Source organism: Polypterus senegalus, chromosome 17 (genome assembly GCF_016835505.1).
Source record: "Polypterus senegalus isolate Bchr_013 chromosome 17, ASM1683550v1, whole genome shotgun sequence".
NCBI classification, from domain to species: Eukaryota; Metazoa; Chordata; class Cladistia; order Polypteriformes; family Polypteridae; genus Polypterus; species Polypterus senegalus.
In genome coordinates this window covers 61220321-61243906 of record NC_053170.1, presented here as the reverse complement: position 1 = coordinate 61243906, position 23586 = coordinate 61220321, and the positions used below count along the sequence as shown (strand labels likewise).

Genomic DNA, 23586 nt, shown 5'->3' with positions numbered 1-23586 from the left:
CAAAAGTATTTAATAAACTAAAATGTGGCAGATGGCACTTTATTGGAGTAAGAAAAAAAAAAAAAAAGGGAAGAACCTATAAGTGGGCGAGTTTCCCAGTAAGTGAATTGTTACTTTTATCCCATTATGGAGTTAGTTCAGATATAGGTTAGTGCTTTGAGACTGCAATGATGTAGGGCCGTATGGATTCTTTTTTCAGAGAAAATTACTGAATTCGCACATAAAACAATTTTAATGTAAAAATGTAATTGCACAGTATTGTGAATGTTCTTTTTTTGCATACTAAATCTTGAAACCATTTATTACACATCTAAAAAAAAAAAAAAAAAGAAAAGATGTCTGAATTGCAAAGCAAATAAGTTTTGTTTGAATCCCTTTAGAGAAGGTAACATCATGTGAAATAGTCAGACAACTAAAATATCTAAGCTGTCAAAAAAAAAAAAAAACCTAGAAATTCGACGCTGGCAGGTACAGTGAGGGCTTTGCATTACTCTCACGAGTACTATGAATAAATTGGTCAGTTATTCTGCAACACCTAATAACACATCATTGACTGGGCCTACAAGGATACATGTAATGACCACCTTAAATCTAAGGCATATCTCGGAAACAAAGAACGAAGGCAGGGTTAGGTGAGTTTTGCAGCTCGTCAAACCATACACACAAGTGCACTAAGAGCTTCTGATTCCAGATGTGTGTTTATGTAAGGTTTTGTTGCTGTTTGTGCTGAATCCAATATTCCACTTGAGAAATTGAAGAAACTCTGTGAAGAAACTCTGTTTAATTTTCAATTAAATATTATAAGCATGCTTATACAACAGAAAACGAGCAGCCTACAGCAAATGCATTTGCTGCCAGTCTTCAGTGAACACATGGAAACTGTCCTTTCTAAGATTCGTGGGCAGAAAACATTTGTTGTCGTTGACAAAACAACATTCGTCTGAGACTGCAGCATCCTCAATATTGTGATGGGCAAGAAAAGACCACAATCCTACCCTCCTCACCAAATCATCACATATGTTGATATTTCTTATATAAACTTTCAGATGTTCTCAACTTGGGGTTGAAAATCAAAAGGCATTTATTATAAATTTTATGTATGAGTGTACTTCACAATTGCAGACTTCAAACACAGCCTGTATGTAAAGCTTGTCATTTTTTCTCTCAAAGTTGCTACAGTGGAGGGTGCTTTTCTGTTTTTTTTGTTTTGGAGCTACCTTAAAAGAGTGTTAGATGGTTTGTGGCTGATTGAAAATCCTAGATTTATGTAAAGTACAGTGGACCCTTGACTTACAAACTCAGTTCGTTTGCGAGGGCTGGTTGTAACTCGTTAGTTGTAAGTCAAGACTGTTTTTCCCATAAGAAATAATGGAAATACCCATAATGCGCTCCGAACCTCCCACAGCAACACTTACTTAACCTTTTTATAATAAAAAAGGGTTGTATAATGCGCATAATTTACCAAAACACCAATAATTTTTCTAATGTACTAACCAAAAAGTTATAAAAACTGCCTAGCCTACCAGAAACAACAATTTCTTATTGTACTCGCCATTTAATTTGACATCTTTGGGCTGCAGGAAGGGAGGAGGAGGAGGAGAATGAAACAGAAGGTGGTTATTGTTTAGAAGGAGTCTCCTTATGCAAATCTTTTCTTTGTAAAATTGTCAAAATGGTGGATTTTGACATGCTGTACATATTAGCGAGATCGGTCACGAACGCCACTCTCATATTTCCGCACAATTTCCTTCTTCGTTTAGATTGTGATCGCTGTTTCTCAAGTTAATAATGACAGTAGTTGAGCACTCGGTTGAAAGCTGGCCGTGTTGTGAACTGCTGTAATAATACACTCCAAAGCAAGCCGGTGCTGACTCAGCCTGATGACATCTTCATGTGCCACGCCAGCCCGCTAGCTAACATCCCGCAACAATCGCTTTCTTTACCTGCGTTACCTTCTCTTCCTTCCTTAGCAATTATGCGTCTTGCTTGCCATGGTCTTAGTGAATTATTTTATATATATATATATATATATATATATATATATATATATATATATATATATATATATATATATATATATATATATATATATATATATATATATATATATATATATATATATATATATATATACACTGCTCACAAAAATTAACGGAACACATTAGATACATCAGATCTCAATATGAAGTTGGATATCTATACAAATAACGACAGGGCAATGTCTTAGGAACAAAAGGATGCCAAGTCTTTTAATGGAAATACAGTAATCCCTCCTCGATCGCGGGGGTTGCGTTCCAGACCCCCCGCGATAGGTGAAAATCCGCGACGTAGAAACCATATGTTTGTATGGTTATTTTTATATATTTTAAGCCCTTATAAACTCTCCCACCCTGTTAACATTATTAGAGCCCTATAGACATGAAATAACACCCTTTAGCCAAACGTTTAAACTGTGCTCCATGACAAGACAGAGATGACAGTTCTTTCTCACAATTAAAAGAATGCATACAGATCTTATCTTCAAAAGAGCGCCGTCAGGAGCAGAGAATGTCAGAGAGAGCGCTCGCTAAGAAAAGCAAACAATCAAAAAATCAATACGTGCTTTTAAGTATACAGAAGCACCGCGATAAAGCGGTATTTTGTAGAGGAGCGTCCGTGTCCTCTGTGCAAACAGCCCCTCTGCTCACACCCTCTCAGGCAGAGAGAGTGAGAAAGATAGAGAGAAGCAAACAAGCACCGCGCGGGAAGCATATCTTATATCATTGAGGAGTTTTTAGTTAATATGTAATACATTGGGTAGCTTCTAAGCCATCCACCAATAGCGTCCCTTGTATGAAATCAACTGGGCAAACAAACTGAGGAAGTGTGTAGCATAAATTAAAAGACTCATTGTCCGCAGAAAGCGGCGAACCAGCGAAAAATCCATGATATATATTTAGATGTGCTTACATTTAAAATCCGCGATAGAGTTAAGCCGCGAAAGTCGAAGCGCGATATAGCGAGGGATTACTGTACCTCAATATCATCTCCGTGTGCTTCCAAATTGCATGTTTTAGATCAAACTATTTTTTTCAAGTAGATTTTGAAAACCAAAAGGGGACAGGAAAGTTTATATGACGGACGTTCAATAATTTTATCAACCTCATTAAAACGAAAGTTTTGAAAAAACTATAGTATAGTATAGTCCCCTGATAGATCCATACACTTCATCCACTTTTCCTGCAATGACTTTAACCCTTTTGAAAAAAAACAAATCTTCTGCTTGACCTCAGAGCTGCCTTGACATCTTCATCACTTGAAAACTGCTGTCCATGGAGAGATTTCTTCAAAACTTAGAACAGAAAAAAATCTGAGAGGGCCAGGTCTAGATTGTAGTGTGGATGGTTTAGCTGCTAGAACCCACATTCTTGGATGACAGCCTGTTATTGATGCGACAATTGAACTGGTGCATTGTTGGGAAGAAGCAGCACGCCTTCTGTGAGTTTTTTCTCATCTTTTCTCCTTGACTGACTCCCTCAAAGCGATCATTGTGTTGGCATAGCTCTCCCTGGTTATGATTGTCTTGTGTGGCATGAACTCTAGAAGCAAAAGTCTATGGAGTAAGATTGCAGTCAAAGGTAACTTGTAATGATATAAGTCAAGTTTGCAATTCACACATGTCAATTACATCTTGCCTGAAGAAGGGGCCTGAGTTGCTTCGAAAGCTTGCATATTGTAATCTTTTTAGTTAGCTAATAAAAGGTGTCATTTTGCTTGGCTTTTATCTGCTTGCACTTTTTAAAGTTATGCTTGCATCTGAAAATTATGCCTGCCCTTCAGAAGCTTTTGTTTGCTCCTAAAAAAATATGCTTATGGTTGTGATAGATGAAAACTAAGAGTACAATTCTCAGGTGTAAAGAAACCATCATTGCACACAAGTGACATGACATTCACTATCGAGGAAGAAACAATCAATTTTTGTTATTACGCATGTGCCACAAAGGTAGAATTCTGGAGTTATTTTTGACAGCGATTGTACTTCATACTTCATCCCCTTACAGTGGCTCCAAAGGGCAAAACAACAAAATACAAACGACACAATGAAATTAATCAAACAATGACAACATGCAACTTTGAAAATTAAGTTGGTCTAAATTGATGTAACTCCTTTTTATCCGATCAGGTATAAAATGTGGAAAACTAATTTTTTTTTTTAAATAAAGGGCCGATTTTAGTGATGCACGTTAATATCTTTTTATGCTGCAGAATGTTTCTACTGGCTCTTAATGTTGAATAAGTAACTGCTTTGCACAAGTTGTGTAAATAAGACACTGGCTGGAAGAGAAAAACCTTCAGGCTCACGTGAAACAGTCAGGTTCTCTCCATATGTCCGTTGGCTTTATGCCAGACCTCCCGAAGACTCGCAGGTGAAGTAAATAGAGGGTCCAATGGTGCACCCCCATGATGGATTAGCATCACAGCCAGGGCTGATTGCCCACGGATGTTCACTAAATGCTGCTAGGGAAAATCGCGTTCCCCGAGGCCTTCAGTTGGATCACAAACATGCAACACCGAGGCAGCAGTTGAACTGACAACCAAGGCCTTAGACTGTATATATAGTGTGTCAAAAATGACTCTGCTGTTCCATCTTTGTGGCATATGCATAGTAACAAAAATCAGTTGTTTCTTATTCGATAAAAGAATGCCTTGTGCGTCCAGAGATGTATTTTTGACAGTTTTACGCCTGAGAATTGTACTCGTAATTTCCAGAAGCAAGCGTAACTTTCAGAAGTGCAAGTGTAATTTACACGTCAAATGTATATTTGTCTTAAATAATTACGAGTTATTTTTGACAGTGATCTTATTCCATAAAAGTCCTTAATTTTCTCAGAAGACAGTTGCTATGAGTTTGCTTTCAGATTTTTCTGTCTTAAACTTTTTTGGGGCTGGGGATGACTTGTGCTTCAAACGCACTGACCCCATTTTGGACTCGGGAACGCTGTGATAGACCCAAGTCTCATCTCCAATCACCAATGAAAAAAATTCACTTGGTCTCCGTAGAGCATCTGTAAGTTCTCCAACACTGGAGTCTTGTGGCCTTCTGACATGGACTCTACATTCTTGGAACCTATCTTGCCCAGCTTTCAATTAATTATTTTCCAAAACTGTACCTCACCATTTCTTCAGCTATTTGTCTGTCTGGCAAAGTTAACTTGCACATTTCCACAGGCCGTCAAGTGTGAAGGTCTTCTTCAATGGACTCTATATCCCACTGCCTGCTCCAAAATTTTACTTTATAGGATGATGGGGCATACTCGCCATAAACTGCAGTCATGCATTCATGGATCTCCTTTGCCTTTTTCCCTTCTTTTGTGAGAAATTTGATAAATCCAATTCAGTGGGCATTTTCTTTCTTGATTCGTATGAGGACTCCCCTGATCTCCTGACTCTTGGAATGTTAGACTTGCACTGAGACAAAACTGTGCATGAGTAACCTTGAGACATGTCACAACATGCCCGGGCTTGTTTCAACATGCTTTTTACTTTCTTTCTTACTCCAGTAGGTAACTGAATACCCCTCATATCAATCTTCATAGCATTGCTGCTGTTAGTGGTGCATCAACTATGGCAAATTAGAAGCAGTACCTTATAGTTTGCCAATAAAATGAATTGCTTGTAAATTCCCATAGGTGGCTTGAAAAAAATCAACTATATTTCCTCCCTAAATCAGTTATATATTGTGACAACAATAATGCACTTTTTTTTTTTTTTGCTGATAGAATGTTCAGTTTCATTCAGATCTGCTAAAATTATTAACTGAGTGACGTTGCCGCCATAAAAATGTAAGTTAATCACATTAAAGTAAAATTTAAGCCATTATAATTAGATACTGATATGGCAGGTGCACCCACTGATCTTTTTTTTTTTTTTTAAATACTGGACTACTTCAACAGTACACATAGGAAAACTGTTTTGACTTAGCTTAAATTGGAGAAAAATAAAATCTTTCTGAATAAATAAATGTTTGACAAATTAAGTAATTACTCCAGATACTTTCAAGGGACTAGATTTCGACATTAACCCAAAGCACTGATACCAAGGGATGTTGTTCTGAATGTATTCTTGATTGATAAGTATCCTATTCAGTAATTTATAAAATCAATAAAAAATAAACATAAAATAACATAACAATTGTGCTTCTCTTGCAGTCTGTGTTTTTAAAATAATTAAATAATTCTGAGCTTTTGTTTGTATTTTTTAGGTCTTGGAAGAAGTATGCAATAAACAAAACTTCAGTGCTAAAGAATATGATCTAAAGTAAGTTTTCTACTGGTGCAGCGCACTCGGTCATTAAAGGCAGGTATACAGTGGACACTGAAAATGGAACCAAATGGTTTTGTGGTTTATTTTAACAGTTTAATGTTCACATTTTTAGTAGCATGGTATTCATTTTCCATGTTTTCCACACATCCATTTGGTTTTCCACTGGGTTACTCAGGTTTTTCTTCCATATTCCCAAAGTTTGCAAGACAGGTTTACTGTTGATTCTAAAATAACCCCCTCTGTGAGTGAGTGTGTGTGTGTGTGTGTGTGTGTGTGTGTGTGTGTTGGGGGCGTGGATTTTTGTTGTTGGGGTAGGGGTCTGTGTTTGACTGACACACATTCATACAGGTTATAGGATCTGGCCCCCTGAATTGGAGTTACCAAATATGAGAATGTTATTTATGGTGGATATATTGATCAGTATTTTGGGGTGTTTGGGACTAATATAAATATTAATTTATTAATACACTACTGCTGATTATTGGGATTATTTTGTTTTTATTGCAGCAAACATAAGATTGTTTTTAAATTCATTTTACTTTTTGTATAACGGTGCTTCTAAAGTCGCTGAGATGGTACACTTGAACTTTTCTTTCTTGCCAGAGCAAAAGTGGCTTGTAAAATACTTTCTGATTTTAAAAGGGAGTGACAACAACCACTAACAGCATAGCAGTAGAAATTGTAATGCAAATTGGACCGTCCATGTTTAATGCTGCTATAGTTTTGGTTTCCTTTGCTGGGTCTGCCTGCAAACTTCCCCTGTGACTCTACTCTGTATAAGAGTTTAAGTTCAAGTTTATAAAATGGATAGATTCTGTTAAAAGAAACCAACAGTTATATACAGTATGTAACCTGCAGTTTATGCACATTGAAAGTCAAGCACACCTACATGCCACAAAATAGCCAATTTACATTTATGTGTTTACACAAGTTTATTACAGTTTAAATATTTAAATCACTGTAATATTCCTTATAGAATCTGTCTGGTTGTATTTTTTATTGGGGAGCTTTCTTTTTGTCATTAATGAAACGGGCAACTTTCTGTTCACTATGAAAATGAGGCTTTTTTTAAGAAAGTTAATCTCTATTTCATTTTGAATCCATCCACTGTTTTTTAACAAGAGGACCTAGCTTGTATCACCCTCCACCTTCCAGCTGAGGTTAATTTGTTTTTCTGTTTTCATGCATTTTCCACATGTACATTTGTGGTTCAATCAAGCAGAAAGTAGGTAAGCACATTGCTCTTTCTGCCTGTCTTCTACAGTGGACCTACGAGAATTTTGTGCATCAAAATTTCATGTGAAATCATTCATCAATTTGTATGAGTGCTGTAGCATTCACGTGCATCCATGGGTTGTTTGTTCATGACTGGCTTGATCAAAGTTCCTCTAAACAGGGTAAGTCTGGGCTGCAGTGAAGCTGTTCAAGTGAAGCACAAAGCATTCCTAATAAAGCACAGGGATATGAAGCAGTACAGGTGCCAGTCATAAAATTAGAATATCATGACAAAGTTGATTTATTTCAGTAATTCCATTCAAAAAGTGAAACTTGTATATTAGATTCATTCATTACACACAGACTGATGTATTTCAAATGTTTATTTCTTTTAATTTTGATGATTATAACTGACAACTAATGAAAGTCCCAAATTCAGTATCTTGGAAAATTAGAATATCAATTAAGACCAATGCAAAAAAAGGATTTTTAGAAATGTTGGTCAACTGAAAGGTATGAACGTGAAAAGTATGAGCATGTACAGCACTCAATATTTAGTTGGGGCTCCTTTGGCCTGGATTACTGCAGCAATGCGGTGTGGCATGGAGTCGATCAGTCTGTGGCACTGCTCAGGTGTTATGAGAGCCCATGTTGCTCTGATAGTGGCCTTCAGCTCTTCTGAATTGTTGGGTCTGGCGTATTGCATTTTCCTCTTCATAATGCCCCATAGATTTTCTATGGGGTTAAGGTCAGGCGAGTTTGCTGGCCAATCAAGAACTGGGATACCATGGCCCTTAAACCAGGTGCAGGTGCCAGGTCCTGTTGGAAAATGAAATCTGCATCTCCATAAAGTTTGTCAGCAGCATGAAGTGCTCTAAAACTTTCTGGTAGACGGCTGCGTTGACCTTGGACCTCAGAAAACACCAACACCAGCAGATGACCTGGCACCCCAAACCATCACTGACTGTGGAAACTTTACACTGGACCTCAAGCAACGTGGAGTCTGTGCCTCTCCTCTCTTCCTCCAGACTCTGGGACCTTGATTTCCAAAGGAAATGCAAAATTTACTTTCATCAGCGAACATAACTTTGGACCACTCAGCAGCAGTCCAGTCCTTTTTGTCTTTATCCCAGGCGAGACGCTTCTGATGCTGTCTCTTGTTCAAGAGTGGCTTGACACAAGGAATGCGACCGCTGAAACCCATGTCTTGCATACGTCTGTGTGTGGTGGTTCTTGAAGCACTGACTCCAGCTGCAGTCCACTCTTTGTGAATCTCCCCCACAGTTTTGAATGGGTTTTGTTTCACAATCCTCTCCAGGGTGCGGTTATCCCTATTGTTTGTACACTTTTTTCTACCACATCTTGTCCTTCCCTTCACCTCTCTATTAATGTGCTTGGACACAGAGCTCTGTGAACAGCCAGCCTCTTTAGCAATGACCTTTTGTGTCTTGACCTCCTTGTGCAAGGTGTCAATGGTCGTCTTTTGGACAACTGTCAAGTCAGCAGTCTTCCCCATGATTGTGTAGCCTACAGAACTAGACTGAGAGACCATTTAAAGTCTTTTGCAGGTGTTTTGAGTTAATTAGCTGATTAGAGTGTGGCACCAGGTGTCTTCAATATTGAACCTTTTCACAATATTCTAATTTTCCGAGATACTGAATTTGGGACTTTCATTAGTTGTCAGTTATAATCATCAAAATTAAAAGAAATAAACATTTGAAATACATCAGTCTGTGTGTAATGAATGAATCTAATATACAAGTTTCACTTTTTGAATGGAATTACTGAAATAAATCAACTTTGTCATGATATCCTAGATTTATGACCGGCACCTGTATAATATACTATCACCAAAGGTGAAACTGTTGCCTGTATTTAAGAATCACTGCTCATGTTTTCCTTTTTTAATAGTGGTACTATGACTTGATGAATAAATGATTAATATATTTTATTCACACAGTTGTATATTTTAAAATATAAAAGTTGAATCTGAATTATTGGTTCAGATGACATTCCTACTGCAACCATAAAACTGAGTGATTGTGAGATGATACAAGCAGCCAGTGGAAAATTAATAACGTATATTGAAGTCACTGAGTAGTCACTAAACTTAAATAATAAAGTAATGTTCTTTGCAAGCCATATGTTGTGTGGTTCATCTTAAATCACTCAGTGATTCTGATTACTTCTAGTGTCTGTTTTATTAAAACTCATTTGCACTTAAGAGTTTTTATTTATTTATTTTTTAACACAAAATATTTCAAAACAAAGTACAAAAAAATAAACTGAAATGCACTTAGTACACATAATGCACAAGTAGAAATAATTATCTTGATTGTACCCTGCGTATATTAGTGTATTTAGTGCTTATTCAAATATATTCAACAGAGAACAATTTCTAATAATTTATATAATTTAAAACACATCTATGTTGAACTATCATCCCCCCCTTTCCTGCAGCTGTGTTATGTTTCAGCTCCTTGTGTTTAATTAAATGTGTATTTGTATAAAAAAAATAAAACTGGTCGTCTTGGCTATACTGATTTTCTTAGTATTTTTTAGGGTTGACAACTGGAACAAAATTAATTTCTGCTTGTTAGTAGCAAAGACAAACTGAATTGTTTTCAGTTGCAGATTTTCTTTACTGTCTTATTAACACACATTTTTATGCACAAGTCTAGAGTTATGCGTCAACAAAGAGCACTGATTTATTAGTTGTCAGGAAAGATTTTCTTAATTTTTTATTTATTTTTTTTATTTTTACTATTTATTACCATTATTTTCATTTCACATGCACTCTGAAATCTAAATAGGCATATTTTCCCTTGTTTTTGAAGCAAAGAAATCAGTATTTTTACATCATGAGTTGTCTTTTTCCGCAATTTTCTCATTGAAATTACGTATTTGTGAGCCCCATTTTATTTTGGGGACTAATTAAATATTCGGTAATGTTTATTATGAAGAACAGAAGTATAAATAACAGTCACAGTGTACAAGTTTGCCAGTCTGGATAGAATCCCCTCCCCAACTTTGAATATTTTGGCTTGATGGTAACTATCCTTCGTTCTTCTTATTAATATGATTTTGACAGTGTATCTCTTTATAAATGTACATCCATTAGATAAAATAGTGGACCAACCAAGAGTTCTGCTCTGTTCCACTCGGCAGTTTACCTCTAAACTGGCCAAAATATTGCAATTATGGCAAATATACTTACTGTAGTTTTTAGTGTATGCAGGTAATTGTTGTGGGCAAAAATGCTTGCCTCAAAGATCAAAGTAGTTTATCAGGGAATGTAGATGCCAAATAGGTGTGGTCAATGTGACTAAAAATAAATATATATATATATATATATATATAATATCACAATATGATTAAAAGTTAACATGGTTATGGTATATGTGCATGTATTTTTTAGATAAATACTAGGTAGTTCTACTGTGATGTTTCTTAAGGAGCATTTTAATCATCTGAAGTAATTGGGGAAAAAAATAAGAAAAAAAATTTTAATATTTCATCATGTTGTACAGCATACAAAATACTACATTACAACATGAGTTATGACAAAGGATGGATTGATAAAAAGATGCAATTAGCTGTTTAATAGAACTTGAAAGGACTTTTATTTTCCCTTTAAGAAAGGACCCTGATCAACTCCGCTAGGCTTGGACAACACTGCTTTACTTCTTCAAGGGGGATCACTGTCATCATAAGCCAAATATCTGGTTGTGAGTCAAGAGTCGGAGCATCTGACGTGCTGCACTGTTCATCGCCCCCTTTTAAACTGCTTAGTGTGCACAGTTTTATTCCCCACAGTTCAGAAACTCTTCTTCCCCATCTCTCACAGGTCAAGTTGCACAATAGCAATGAAAAATACAAATCTTAACAAAAGTTGTTGGGTACCCATTGGAGTCTGATTCTACTGTCCACAATGATTATTTCAGCATACATTTTCTTCAGTACAAACAGGTTTTATAAATTAACAGTTCAAGTCAGTTCAGACATTCAAATTTAGCTATAGTAACTTGAAGTCTTTATTGACTTTCATCTCCACAGCTGCACCAGAATATGCTGCTCTGTGTCAGAAGGACAAGTATCAAAGGTGGCTTCCTGATGCTCTGAACCACAGCAGAAATGATACATGAAAATGTCTACCTTTACCATGCACCCCAACTTTCCAATAGTATATAGCAGAAAAATAGCCAATTGGTAATTAGGAGTCAGAACCAGAAGGAAACATTTGTGTGAATTAAGAAAATGATCACAAAAAATGTGGAGCATGAATTTCAAAATCAGGAGTCCTGCAATGATCCTTGGAGCTTCAGCCCTTCCAGTTAACAATATGACTGGACCCTCATTTCTTGAATGGAAAATCTTCTGAATCAGAAATTTCTGTATGCCCACCACCTTTACCTTGGGAGAGATTGCAGTTGATGGCTGTAGTGACTAGAAAATTAGGTTTGGACTGGAACAGAAAATCTCATTATATGGTACTGTATATATCGGACCCAGAAAACTCTGTGCCTGCAGTCTTAACAGCACTCACAGAATTTCAAAAGATCTCTGGTCTCAGAATTAATCTGAATAAAAGTGTACTCTTTCCAGTGAATTCTCAAGCATATAATATTAGATTAGATACCCTACCTTTTATCATTGCAGAACAGTTTAAATACCTAGGGGTAAACATAAAGCTCTATATCAACAAAATTACACCGTCTGCATGAAAAAAAATAAACAAGACTTGCATAGATGGTCAACCCTTCATCTCACACTAGCTGGAAGAATTAACACTGTTAAGATGAATATTCTTCCTAAGCTCTTTTTTATTTCAAAACATTCCAATATACATTAATAAATCATTCTTTAGGCAATTAGATTCAACAATAACCTCATTTATTTGGAATTCAAAACATCCACACATCAAAAGAGCGACCCTATAAAGACAAAAGGCAGAAGGCGGCATGGCTCTACCTAACTTCCAGTTTTATTACTGGGCAGCAAATATACAGGTGATAAGAACCTGGACACAAATAGAAGAACATACACATGCTTAGACCGCAATAGAAGTAAAATCCTGCAGTACTACTTTGTATTCCTTGCTCTGTGCTCCAATAAACACACGTTCTCGGCAATATACAAATAACCCAATTGTGCTCCACTCACTTAGAATCTGGAACCAATGTAGAAAGCATTTTAAGACGGAGAAGCTTCTATCTGTGGCACCTCTGCAAGAGAACCACCTCTTTCAACCTTCACAAACATATGCAGTTTTTAATATCTGGAAAAATTTGGAATTAACTTGCTTAGAGATCTTTATATAGACAACGTCTTTGCATCCTATGAACAATTACATTCCAAATTTAACATTCCAGCTACACTTTTCTTTCACTATCTTCAAATCAGGAACTTTGTTAAACAGAACCTTCCAGATTTTCCTCATCTTGCACCCTCATCCATGCTGGAAAAAATATTACTCAATCTCAAGGACTTAGACTCCATCTCTATAATATATAAGATCAATTTACAATCCCTCCCTTTCAAAGATCCAAGAGGACACTGGGAAAAAGATCTCTAAATTAATATATCAGAAAAGGAGTGGAAAGTAGCAATGCAGAGAATTCACTCGAGCTCCATATGCGCAAAGCATACAATTATACAACTTAAAATTATATATTGAGCACATCTGTCTCGACTAAAACTCTCCAAAATGTTTCCAGGGCATGATCCAACCTGCGAACGTTGCAACCAAGTCCCAGCCTCACTGGGTCACATGTTCTGGGCCTGCACCAAATTAACATTATTCTGGACAAAAATTTTAATTACCTCTCAGACAGCCTTGGACTCGCATTCCCTCCTAACCCATTAATGGCTGTGTTTGGGGTTCTTCCAGAGGGGCTTAAAGTGGAGAAAGACAAACAAATTGTGATTGCATTCACTACACTTTTGGCACGCAGACTCATTCTGAAAAACTGGAAAAACCCAAACTCTCCTCTTTTAAGTCAGTGGGAAACCGATGTGTTATATTATTTGAAATTGGAAAAATCAAACACTCAGTTAGAGGATCCGTGCAGACTTTTTTCAAAACATGGCAGGATCTGATCAGTAATATTTTAAAATAAGTTCATGAAGCATAGAGAATTTATTAATTTAGGTATGTTTACAAGCCTTAAATTTTACGCCGTTTGGCTTGCTCTCTCTCTCAGGGGTGGGGATCGATCTGTTCTTAACTCAATTTTTCTTTTTGTAAAAACTTGATTGCTTTGTATGGATTGCAATAAAATTAATAAAAATAAAAAAAAAGAAAATTAGGTTTAAAATGAGACACCTGAAAGGATGGTTGCAAATGGCAAAGACTTGAAAGAGTTAAATTATATGATTCCAGACCAGTACATTTCAAAATTGAAATATGAAAAAAATATGAGGGCTGTTTTCTAAGAGAAGAACCTTCAAACGAATGTCTTGCATCACATGCCACTCCTTCTGTCCCACTCTAAATTCTGATGGGACCATCTGTCTTTTACCAGTTTGGGTTTTTGCATAGGTTCCCGCTGTCAGATTCTTTTAAACTTCATTCCATTTCTGATTTTGCTCATCAAGATATTCTGTCAGACTTTGAATAGAAGAGCTAGCATTGCACAGCAGCAAAAGAGATTTAAAACAACATGAAAACATTATTAAAGGGGCATCCAAAATGCTGAATTAGTAAATGTATTTCTTGGAAGGTCTGTCAGTGAAAGTAATTTGGCCCAGTAGGTTTGGTCTTCTAAAGTTACAGCACCCAAAAAACATTGCTTTTTAGTAAAATACCAGGGACAGTCAAAAAGTTCCCAGTATTATGATGTAGCGGGAGAGTGAGAAATCAGATTACACACACATTGTTGTGGAGGAGAGCGCACCACGTCTGTAGACTGTTTACAGCAGGTCTGGATTGGTTTCGGCGTGTAGTATTGTTTTAATTACCGTTTGAGTTAGAGGTATGCATAGTCATTCAGCGCAATGTTGCAGTTAGAACAACGTGCTAACATTAAGTTCATGTGCAAATTGGGGAAATCGGCTTCAGCACTGCAGTGCAGCTAGTGTATCTGAAGCTGAACATATACTTTAAGGTTGTGTTTACTAAGAGTATATGTAGTCACAATTTTAAACATACTTAAAAGCAGACCATCTTGCTTGGTGAGCATTTCAGTCTTGTAGCAGACTTCAGATTCAAAAGATTTTGTGATCAATCTATATCACAAAAACAGGTGCTTAGATTGCAACTAAAGTGATTACAAATGTAATACAAAAATCTAATTTGGGACAATAAAGTGTAGCTGCCATAACCAGCTGGCACCACAGCTTTTTTTTTTGGTTGATATGTAATCGTATTATAGCTGCCATTATTTGAATATAACTTTACTGCCTTCACGTCCTCATCAACCACTTGTTGCACATACAGAATTAACTAGTCAGTAATATGTAGGTACCGCTTCCATCATCATACACAGGATAGCATACCACTATGTTAACATAAGCTGCTTCATTGGTTATTAAGTGGCTATTTGAAAGGAATTTGGAGCCACAGAAGTAGAAAATAGCTTGGCGAAAGCACATTTTTGTGAAATGGGAAAAAGGATGAGTTGCACCTTTTTCCAAGTCATAGTCAGACCATCTGATCTAGTCCATTTTGTATAAGTCAGTTGGAGAACTTTGTTTCTTGATTTAAGGAGAATTGTCTGTCATCAGCAACACCAAGGAACTGGTTATTGACTTTTGCTGCACCAAAGAGCTATTATGTCTGGTCACACTGTACAGGGAGTTGCTTAGTTTATGTACTCCTTCAAGGGGTTGGGGGGGGGATTAGGGGTCTGTATCAATGACAGTTTTTGGAATGGTCTTATAACACAGAGGAACTGTATAAGAAAGGGCAGAGCAGGCTATTTTTTTCTCAAGTGTCTGTGTTCCTTTAATGTGAATATTGACATCCCTGCATCTTTACAACTCTGTGGTTGTCAAAGCAATTTTCTACACTGTGGTAACATCACTTCAGCAGAAGCCCACAAACCCAGTTAGGGGATGCACTTTGGACCTCCTGGAAGTAGTAGTGAAGGAGAGAATTAAACAAAACTGATTTGAAATTTTGAACATTACACATCCTTAATGTGGCACAGTAACACAGAGTACATTCAGCCAACAAATTGTTTAGAAGAAGTGGGTCAGGAAATGCTACTGGTTACTGGGAATGCAACTGCATATTGCCTCTTTTTAAATTTTCTTTCTTTTTAGTCATTCCGTATGTATGTATGTATGTATGTATGTCTTTTGTAAAAAGCTAAATTAGCCCCTTTCAACTACTGTTGTTCTATCTACCTCTGAGGAGTTGAAATGTGAAAAGTACTACAGTAATCCCTCCTCGATTTTGGGGGTTGCGTTGCGTTCCAGAGCCCCCCGCGATAGGTGAAAATCCGCGAAGTTGAAACCATATGTTTGTATGGTTATTTTTATATATTTTAAGCTCTTAGAAACTCTCCCACATTGTTTATAAATATTCTCCGCACAGTTATACAGTAAACCCTGGTTTATAGCGGTTGATCCGCTCCAGACAGATAAATGAATTTCCAAGAAGTAGGATTCTTTATTCATAAATCTAATATTTTCGCAGTTACAGCATTGAAAACCTGTTTACGACCTTCTAAATACGTTTTTTAACATTATTAGAGCCCTCTAGACATGAAATAACAACGTTTATTCAAAAGTTTAAACTGTGCTCCATGACAAGACAGAGATGACAGTTCTTTCTCACAATTAAAAGAATGCAAACGTATCTTCCTCTTCAAGGTGCGCGTCAGGAGCGGAGAATGTCAGAGAGAGAGAGAGAGTAAAGTAAGCAATCAAAAATCAATAGGGCTGTTGCGCTTTTAAGTATGCAAGCACCTCGATAAAGTGGCGCAATGAAGGGATCAATGTGAAGGTAGCCGTTCAGCATTTTTTTACAGATGCGTCCGTATCTTCTAAGCAAACAGCCACTGTGCAAACAGCCCCTCTGTTCACACCCCCTCCGTCAGGAGCAGTTAATGGGGCCAATCATACGCCTCCCTGATGGTATTGCATGATGAATAAGTATCTGCCTGTATTTCTCAGAGAGAGTGAGAGAGACGGAGAAAAACAATCAATAGGGCTGTTAGAGCTTTAAGTGTGCGAAGCAGCACGCGGGAAGCATATCGTATATCATTGAGGAGTTTTATTTAATATGTAATAGGTGCTCTGATTGGGTAGCTTCTCAGCCATCTGCCAGTAGCGTCCCTTGTATGAAATCAACTGGGCAAACAAACTGAGGAAGCATGTACCAAAAATTAAAAGACCCATTGTCCAGAAATCCGAACCAGCAAAAATCTGTGATATATATTTAGATATGCTTACATTTAAAATCTGCGATGGAGTGAAGCCGCGAAAGTCGAAGCGCGATATAGCGAAGGATCACTGTACTCCCATTCACTGAATCCCCAAGGGTCGAGGCAGATGAACTGGAGATTCAGATAATCTCTTGCAGTATGTATGTTCATAACTGATAACCTGTTCTATGTAATTGTGACTGAGAATAACAGATGTGCACAATAACTGATGCAGCACCATACAGAATGTGTACACTAACATCAGTAATGATAAGTTGCTGGTTTTCTTTGCATTTATTGAATATTAGGGAATACTTTAGAAGTCTTTAGTTGAAATTTGGTTAACCAACTTCTACAGTAAAAGCATTATGATTATTTTTGCCTGCGGAGTTGTGTACTTTTCTATCGGGATAATCTTACTTCTGTTAAAGTACAGTAAATGGTGTTAAGTTGTTCTTCCTTTGGTGAAAGGATTAAAATACGCACCCTTTGCCTCCCTTCACCGCATTATACAGTAGTGACTACTGGCGATAAACTTAGTATAGAGGCTATCGCCACAACTGCTGAAGGCCTGTGCGTTGGAGCTGGGGAGTCCTCTACAGTGTATCTTCAACCTGAGCCTGGAACAGGGGAGAGTCCTGAGGCTTTGGAAAACATCTTGCATCACCCCAGTCCCAAAGATATCACGTCCTAGTGAGCTGAACGACTTCCGGCCTGTCACTCTGACGTCGCATGTGAAGACAACCATGGAGCGGCTGCTGCTTCACCACCTGACGCCACAGGTCCACCACGCCCTCAACCCTCTGCAGTTCGCATAAGGTGGGAGCAGAGGATGCCATCATCTATATGCTACACCGATCCCTCTCCCACTTGGACCGAGGCAGTGGTGCTGTAAGAATTATGTTTTTGGACTTCTCTAGTGCCTTCAACACCATCCTACCTCTGCTCCTTAGGGACAAGCTGACAGAGATGGGAGTAGATTCATACCTGGTAGCATGGATCGTGGACTATCTTAAAGACAGACCTCGGTATGAGTGTCTCGGGAACTGCAGGTCTGACGTTGTGGTTAGCAACACAGGAGCGCCGCAGGGGACTGTACTTTCTCCGGTCCTCTTCAGCCTATATACATCGGACTTCCAATATAACTTGGGGTCGTGCCATGTGCCAAAGTTTGCTGACGACACTGCTATCGTGGGCTGCATCAGGAGTGGGCAGGAGGAGGAGTATAGGAAACTAATCAAGGACTTTGTTAAATGGTGCGACTCAAACCACCTACAACTGAACACCAGCAAAAACCAAGGTGCTGGTGGTGAATTTTTGGTGGCCCAGGCCCCTCATGGACCCCGAAATCATCAGAGGTGACTGTGTGCAGAGGGTGCAGACCTATAAATACCTGGGAGTGCAGCTGGATGATAAATTGGACAGGACTGCCAACACTGATGCTCTGTGTAAGAAAAGACTGAGCGGACTATACTTTCTTAGAAGGCTGGCATCCTTCAACATCTGCAATAAGATGCTGCAGATGTTCTATCAGATGCTTGTGGCAAACACCCTGTTCTACGCGGTGGTGTGCTGGGGAGGATGCATAAAGAAGAGGGATGCCTCACGCCTGGACAAACTGGTGAGGAAGGCAGGCTGTATTGTAGGCACGGAGCTGGATAGTTTGACATCCGTGGCAGAGCGACGGGCACTGAGCAGGCTCCTGTCAATAACGGAGAATCCACTGAACAGTATCATCTCCAGACACAGGAGCAGCTACAGCGACAGACTGCTGTCACTGTCCTGCTCCACTGACAGACTGAGGAGATCGTTCCTCCCCCACTGTGTGACTCTTCAATTCCACCGAGGAGGTAAACGTTAACATTATACAAAGTTATTGTCTGTCTGTTATACCTTCATTGTTGTCACTCTTTTTAATTTAATTTTGTTCTTTATCAGTATGTTGCTGCTGGAGTATGTGAATTTCCCCTTGAGATTAATAAACTGTCTGACTGAAGTGGGCAGGACTTTTCCAAATCTCTTTGCTTAAAGACTTGTCTCATGACTTGGACTTGACTCCTAAGGCAAAGCATCTGCAGTTTTACTTGTAAAGTACCTCACCCCTAATACAGAGCACAAAATTGGTCAAATTGGTAAAGATTTATGCCTGTAACAACAATATATCACTTAAATCAGTTTCTTCCTAAGATCTCCTAGCATGAGGAATGTTGTACGATATTGTAGAATAAACAAACACAAAAATAAAAAAGAGCTTATAAAGCACATTATAAAGGCTCTTACTTGTGATTCCTCTTTGATCTACTTTCAAAAGTGATAGACAGTAAAAGGCTAAATAATCAAATAAAGAAAATCTAATTATATTGAACCAGGTACAATTATACTCTGATTTAAGCTGAAGGATAGCTAGGTCATTTATCAAAAAATAGTTTTTGTTCATAGCAAGTACTATAGCTCACAAATACCCAACATCTACTTTTTTCACTTGAGCACAAAAACATCCAACATTATTACTAAATTGAATGTAGCTTTATATGGTGCATGCCTGGAATTGCCGTTCACAAAATATGCCTTCTAACTCTTATGATAACATCACAGCATGTATTGAAGCATATTTATGCAGCTGTGTCTGTGAGCAGTCTTGTTGAATGAGCTGAGCTTTAGCATTACCATGCTCAGGTAATACGAAACACAATAAAGCATATGTTTATAATGCAAACTAGCTTAATTAATGTCAAGATAACATTTGTGCATTTCCACTTCCTCCTTCACCTCTTTAGGGAAATCTCATGTCTATGTCTTATATGCCAGAAGAATTACCTAATTTTTGCCTCAAGCTGCGACTACAATTAAAAGTTGCATCATGAAAATGATGAACTATGAAGGAAAAACCATTGAGGTATGGGATAGGTTCAGGAATTCATCAACACACTGAAGTATAATTGCACACTTCAAGTCTGGACATTTGTCAGCTGGATGATACACAGGGATTAAGTAGACCTTCAGACGACTGAAAAAAGTACTGATATAATGTGTGTGTTAGATAGATCTGCATTACATATGAGAAAATCTAGCTCCAGTGCTTTCCGAGTCTCAAGCTTCTGAGATGACCTTACTCAGCAGTGTGAAAAAAGCAGTGAAAGTAACACTCTAGTAAAAAAAAAAAAAAAAGTAAAATCATGGTAGGTGATGAAAAGGCAGCTCAAGAAGAGCAGAGATGATTTGATTCTTGTTTGTCTGTGTTCTGTCATGATTCATAACCTGATGACATCATCTATTGAGAGGATAATATAGACACTCTAGTAAAATGGGACATACCAAAGATTGAGTGTAATGTGCAGCTTGTCCAGATTAAGAAGAGATTGCTAAAGTTGTTCATCAAAGGTCATTTCACAGACATGTCTTAAAGTAGTTTGTGAGAGGTCATCTTGAAACATGAACCTTGCTGTAAATATTTTAGGACTCTTTTGATCATATTTGTGCTTCCAATAACAGCTACACATTGCTAATGAGGCTTTTCTGCACAAAATGGAAAAAAATCAAAACTACGCAATTCACATTGTGTCTCCGTTTTGGATGATTTAAACTGGACAGTTTGAACCTGTGTGATGCTGGTTTAGCTCTAACGAGAAGAAGCCTTATATTTTAATTGCCAGTGACAACAGCTCAGAATCTGATTAAACACTTTGAGTAGACTAATGTGTGGCTGTATATAGCTTTTTTTTTTTATTTAATAGTTTTAAAGTTTGAACAAAATGTCAGTCAGAGGTCAGCAGTAATGGAGAAGTGCGTCAGTAATCGGGATATGTAAAAGGCAGACAGACCTACCATGTCCTCCGTTCTAGGCTCTCAAGTTTTTGTGTTCATTTGAACTATTTTGTTTCTGTTTGGTGAAAAAGCAATTGGTTTTCTCCCAAGTATTTTTTTTATTTCGAGCATTGACAAAGAATACTCCGTTCCCTCCAACCAGTGCATTCATTCTTCTAGTACTAGTTTAATTTCTAACACTTAAATCAATTTACCAATTTTAAAGAAATTGGTTTAATTTTTAATTCAAGCAAAAGGCCTGATGAAATTAAATTACTGGCTACACCTGAATCTGCCATGGTCTAAAATCCAAAATACTTATCACAGATAAACATATAGCATTCACATACTGAGTTAGTCAGCTGTTGCCCACATTTAGCTGTGTTTTTACATGTAGTTTGTTTGGAACAGTTGTTTTGAACTCTGCATTGGTTTTCCCTGTAGCTCCCCTTTATTTAATTAGATGTGAACATACAAGTTGCGCTGTTTTCTGAATCAGAACAACTGGACCAATACCATTTAGACCATCTATCAGTTGTTGTAAGGCATCAGTCATATAATAAGTAATAGTAGTAATAATGTGTGCATGGTATACGAGTCAAGTGATGCCATTGCTGCTGGTAATTAGGCAATCTCAGCTGACATACTATTTAAGTAGGACTTCTTATCTCAGCAGCCCACTAGATCACTGTGCCACCAGACGTCTCTGGCACAGGACCTCTACAATGATGCACAATTTAAAGAGATGCTGGTTCAAGTAAATATAGGAATATTTTAATTAATGCAGGGCAACTGTTGTAATTCAGATAGTAAATAGTTGTTAAACTTGTATTTGTTAGTACTTTTAATGTACAGTTTTGGATTGTTTACTTTGATGTACACTCTCTCTCTCTGTGGGAGAGGTACATATCGGATGATGCTGGGTTGGGGTCCCAGCTTTCCCTTTTAACAATAAAGGATAAATGTTTTTCATTATAAAAATCTTTGTGTTCCAAAGTTACTACAAATACACTTGTGATCAAGATGATCACACCACATGTCTTGGTGGTGAGAATCTTAATTTTACAGTGCAAATGTTATGCATGCAGGTGGAGTGTTCTTTCAATGCAGTCACTCTTCTGTCACAATGTAGACACTGAGGAGACTGTAGAATCAAAGTTAAATGATAATTATATAGCCCAAAAGTAACTTTATTAAGCAGTATTTAGAGACCTAAACACTTAAGAGCTTCATGTAGTGGGCTACTAGAGACAATCTGCAAATTAAGCTTGTATGATATGTCATCTGACCATGGCCTATGTGGAAAATAATTGGCATGAAAACTTAAACCACTAGGCATCAACACCCCATTATGCAACTGCATATTGGACTACCTCACACAAACCCCCAGACAGTGTGGTGGAAAAGACATTTCTGAGACCATCACCATGTACAGTGGATACCCCACAGCTGTGTTCTGAACCTGGAGATGTTCACTTTGATAACTCATGACTGTCATGCCAGGCATGACTCAAATCATATGATCAAATTTGTACACGATGCAACAATAATGACTCAGCCTACAGAGATGAAGTGAACCAACTTGTTGTGTGGTGTGACAACAACAACTTGTCATTGAATATCAAGAAGATGAAGGAGGTCATTATTGACTCCAGGAGAAAACGCATGGCTTATAATCCATGGCATGACTTTTTAGTCAGAAAGAAGAACCGTGTTCCTGAGGATGCACATCATGGATGACCTGACATGGAATACAAACATCACCTCTCTTGTCAAGAAAGCACAGCAGTACCTTCAATTTCTGTGACAGAGGAGATTAATCTTCCCCTCCTCCTGTCCTCACACCATTCTACAGACACGCTATAGAGAGCATCTTGACCAGCAGCCTCACAATCTGGTATGGCAGCTGCACTGTTTCAAATCAGAAGACACTCCAGAGAGTGGTGAAGTTGGCAGAAGAAATCATTGGAAACCACCCTCTCGTCTATACATAATCTGTATTTGTCATGCTACCTTAGAACAACTAAGAGAGTCGGAGACTCCCCAGCCCTCAAACCTTTGCTCTCTGGCAAATGCTTCCGCAGTATGCAGTGCAAGACTGTTGGACTCCGTAGGAGTCTCTTCCCACAGGCTATCGGACAACTCCACTCTCACCAACAACAAACAACATGCTGACCGACTGGGACTGTTAAATTCCTGAACGCACACCGACTATCTGAACACAAATATTTGGAATCTCACATTTCCTAAATAGCTGTTATGTCAGTGCATTGTGTTTTTCGTTACTTGAACACTTTACAACTATTTACCAACTTATCTATTGGATTATACATACAGTATATTCTCTCTGTGTTATTATGTCTATCTGTTGTTGTATAACATGCCCTTGTCTCTGTGTTTGTACATTGAGCCTATAGGAATGCAATTATTTTCAGCTGTACACTTGTATGGTTTGAATGACATTTACGCACATCTCTGTATGCCCTTAGCAGAGTCTGTCTGTCTTCTTTGGAGTCCCCATTATGAAATGTGTCCTTCTTGTGGTGCACAAATTTCATTTACTTTTATTGCTATTAGATAATATGCCTTGGTCTGTGAGCAGAATGCCTGATAAATGAACCACATAATTATTGCAGATGAAGTTGTTTTTGACCCTCTATGATGATTTTTCTTTTGGGAGGATTTTCTGCCCAATGAAAAAGATTCCTAGCATTATTGCATTATGTTCTATTTCATTAGAATGTTTGCTCTGCAGAATGCAACCGAACTACCTGGAGCTGAAACAGGGTAACTAAGCGCCTGCTGACAAACAAATGGGCTGTAAATGTGAAGACGTCCTGCCTCTAATTCGAGACTTGTAGCATGCAAGTATCCACCTCTGCTACATTAATAA

General features: G+C 37.8%; 1 protein-coding gene across 1 annotated transcript in view; it reads left to right on the top strand.

Annotated features, from left to right (window-relative positions):
• aspscr1 (ASPSCR1 tether for SLC2A4, UBX domain containing) overlaps positions 1 to 23586 on the top strand; it is a 796571-nt gene that overhangs the window by 15096 nt on the left and 757889 nt on the right. Inside the window, exon 2 of the mRNA XM_039739373.1 lies at positions 6242 to 6297. Within this exon, the coding sequence (XP_039595307.1) occupies positions 6242 to 6297 (56 nt within the window). The remainder of the gene's footprint in view (positions 1 to 6241; positions 6298 to 23586) is intronic.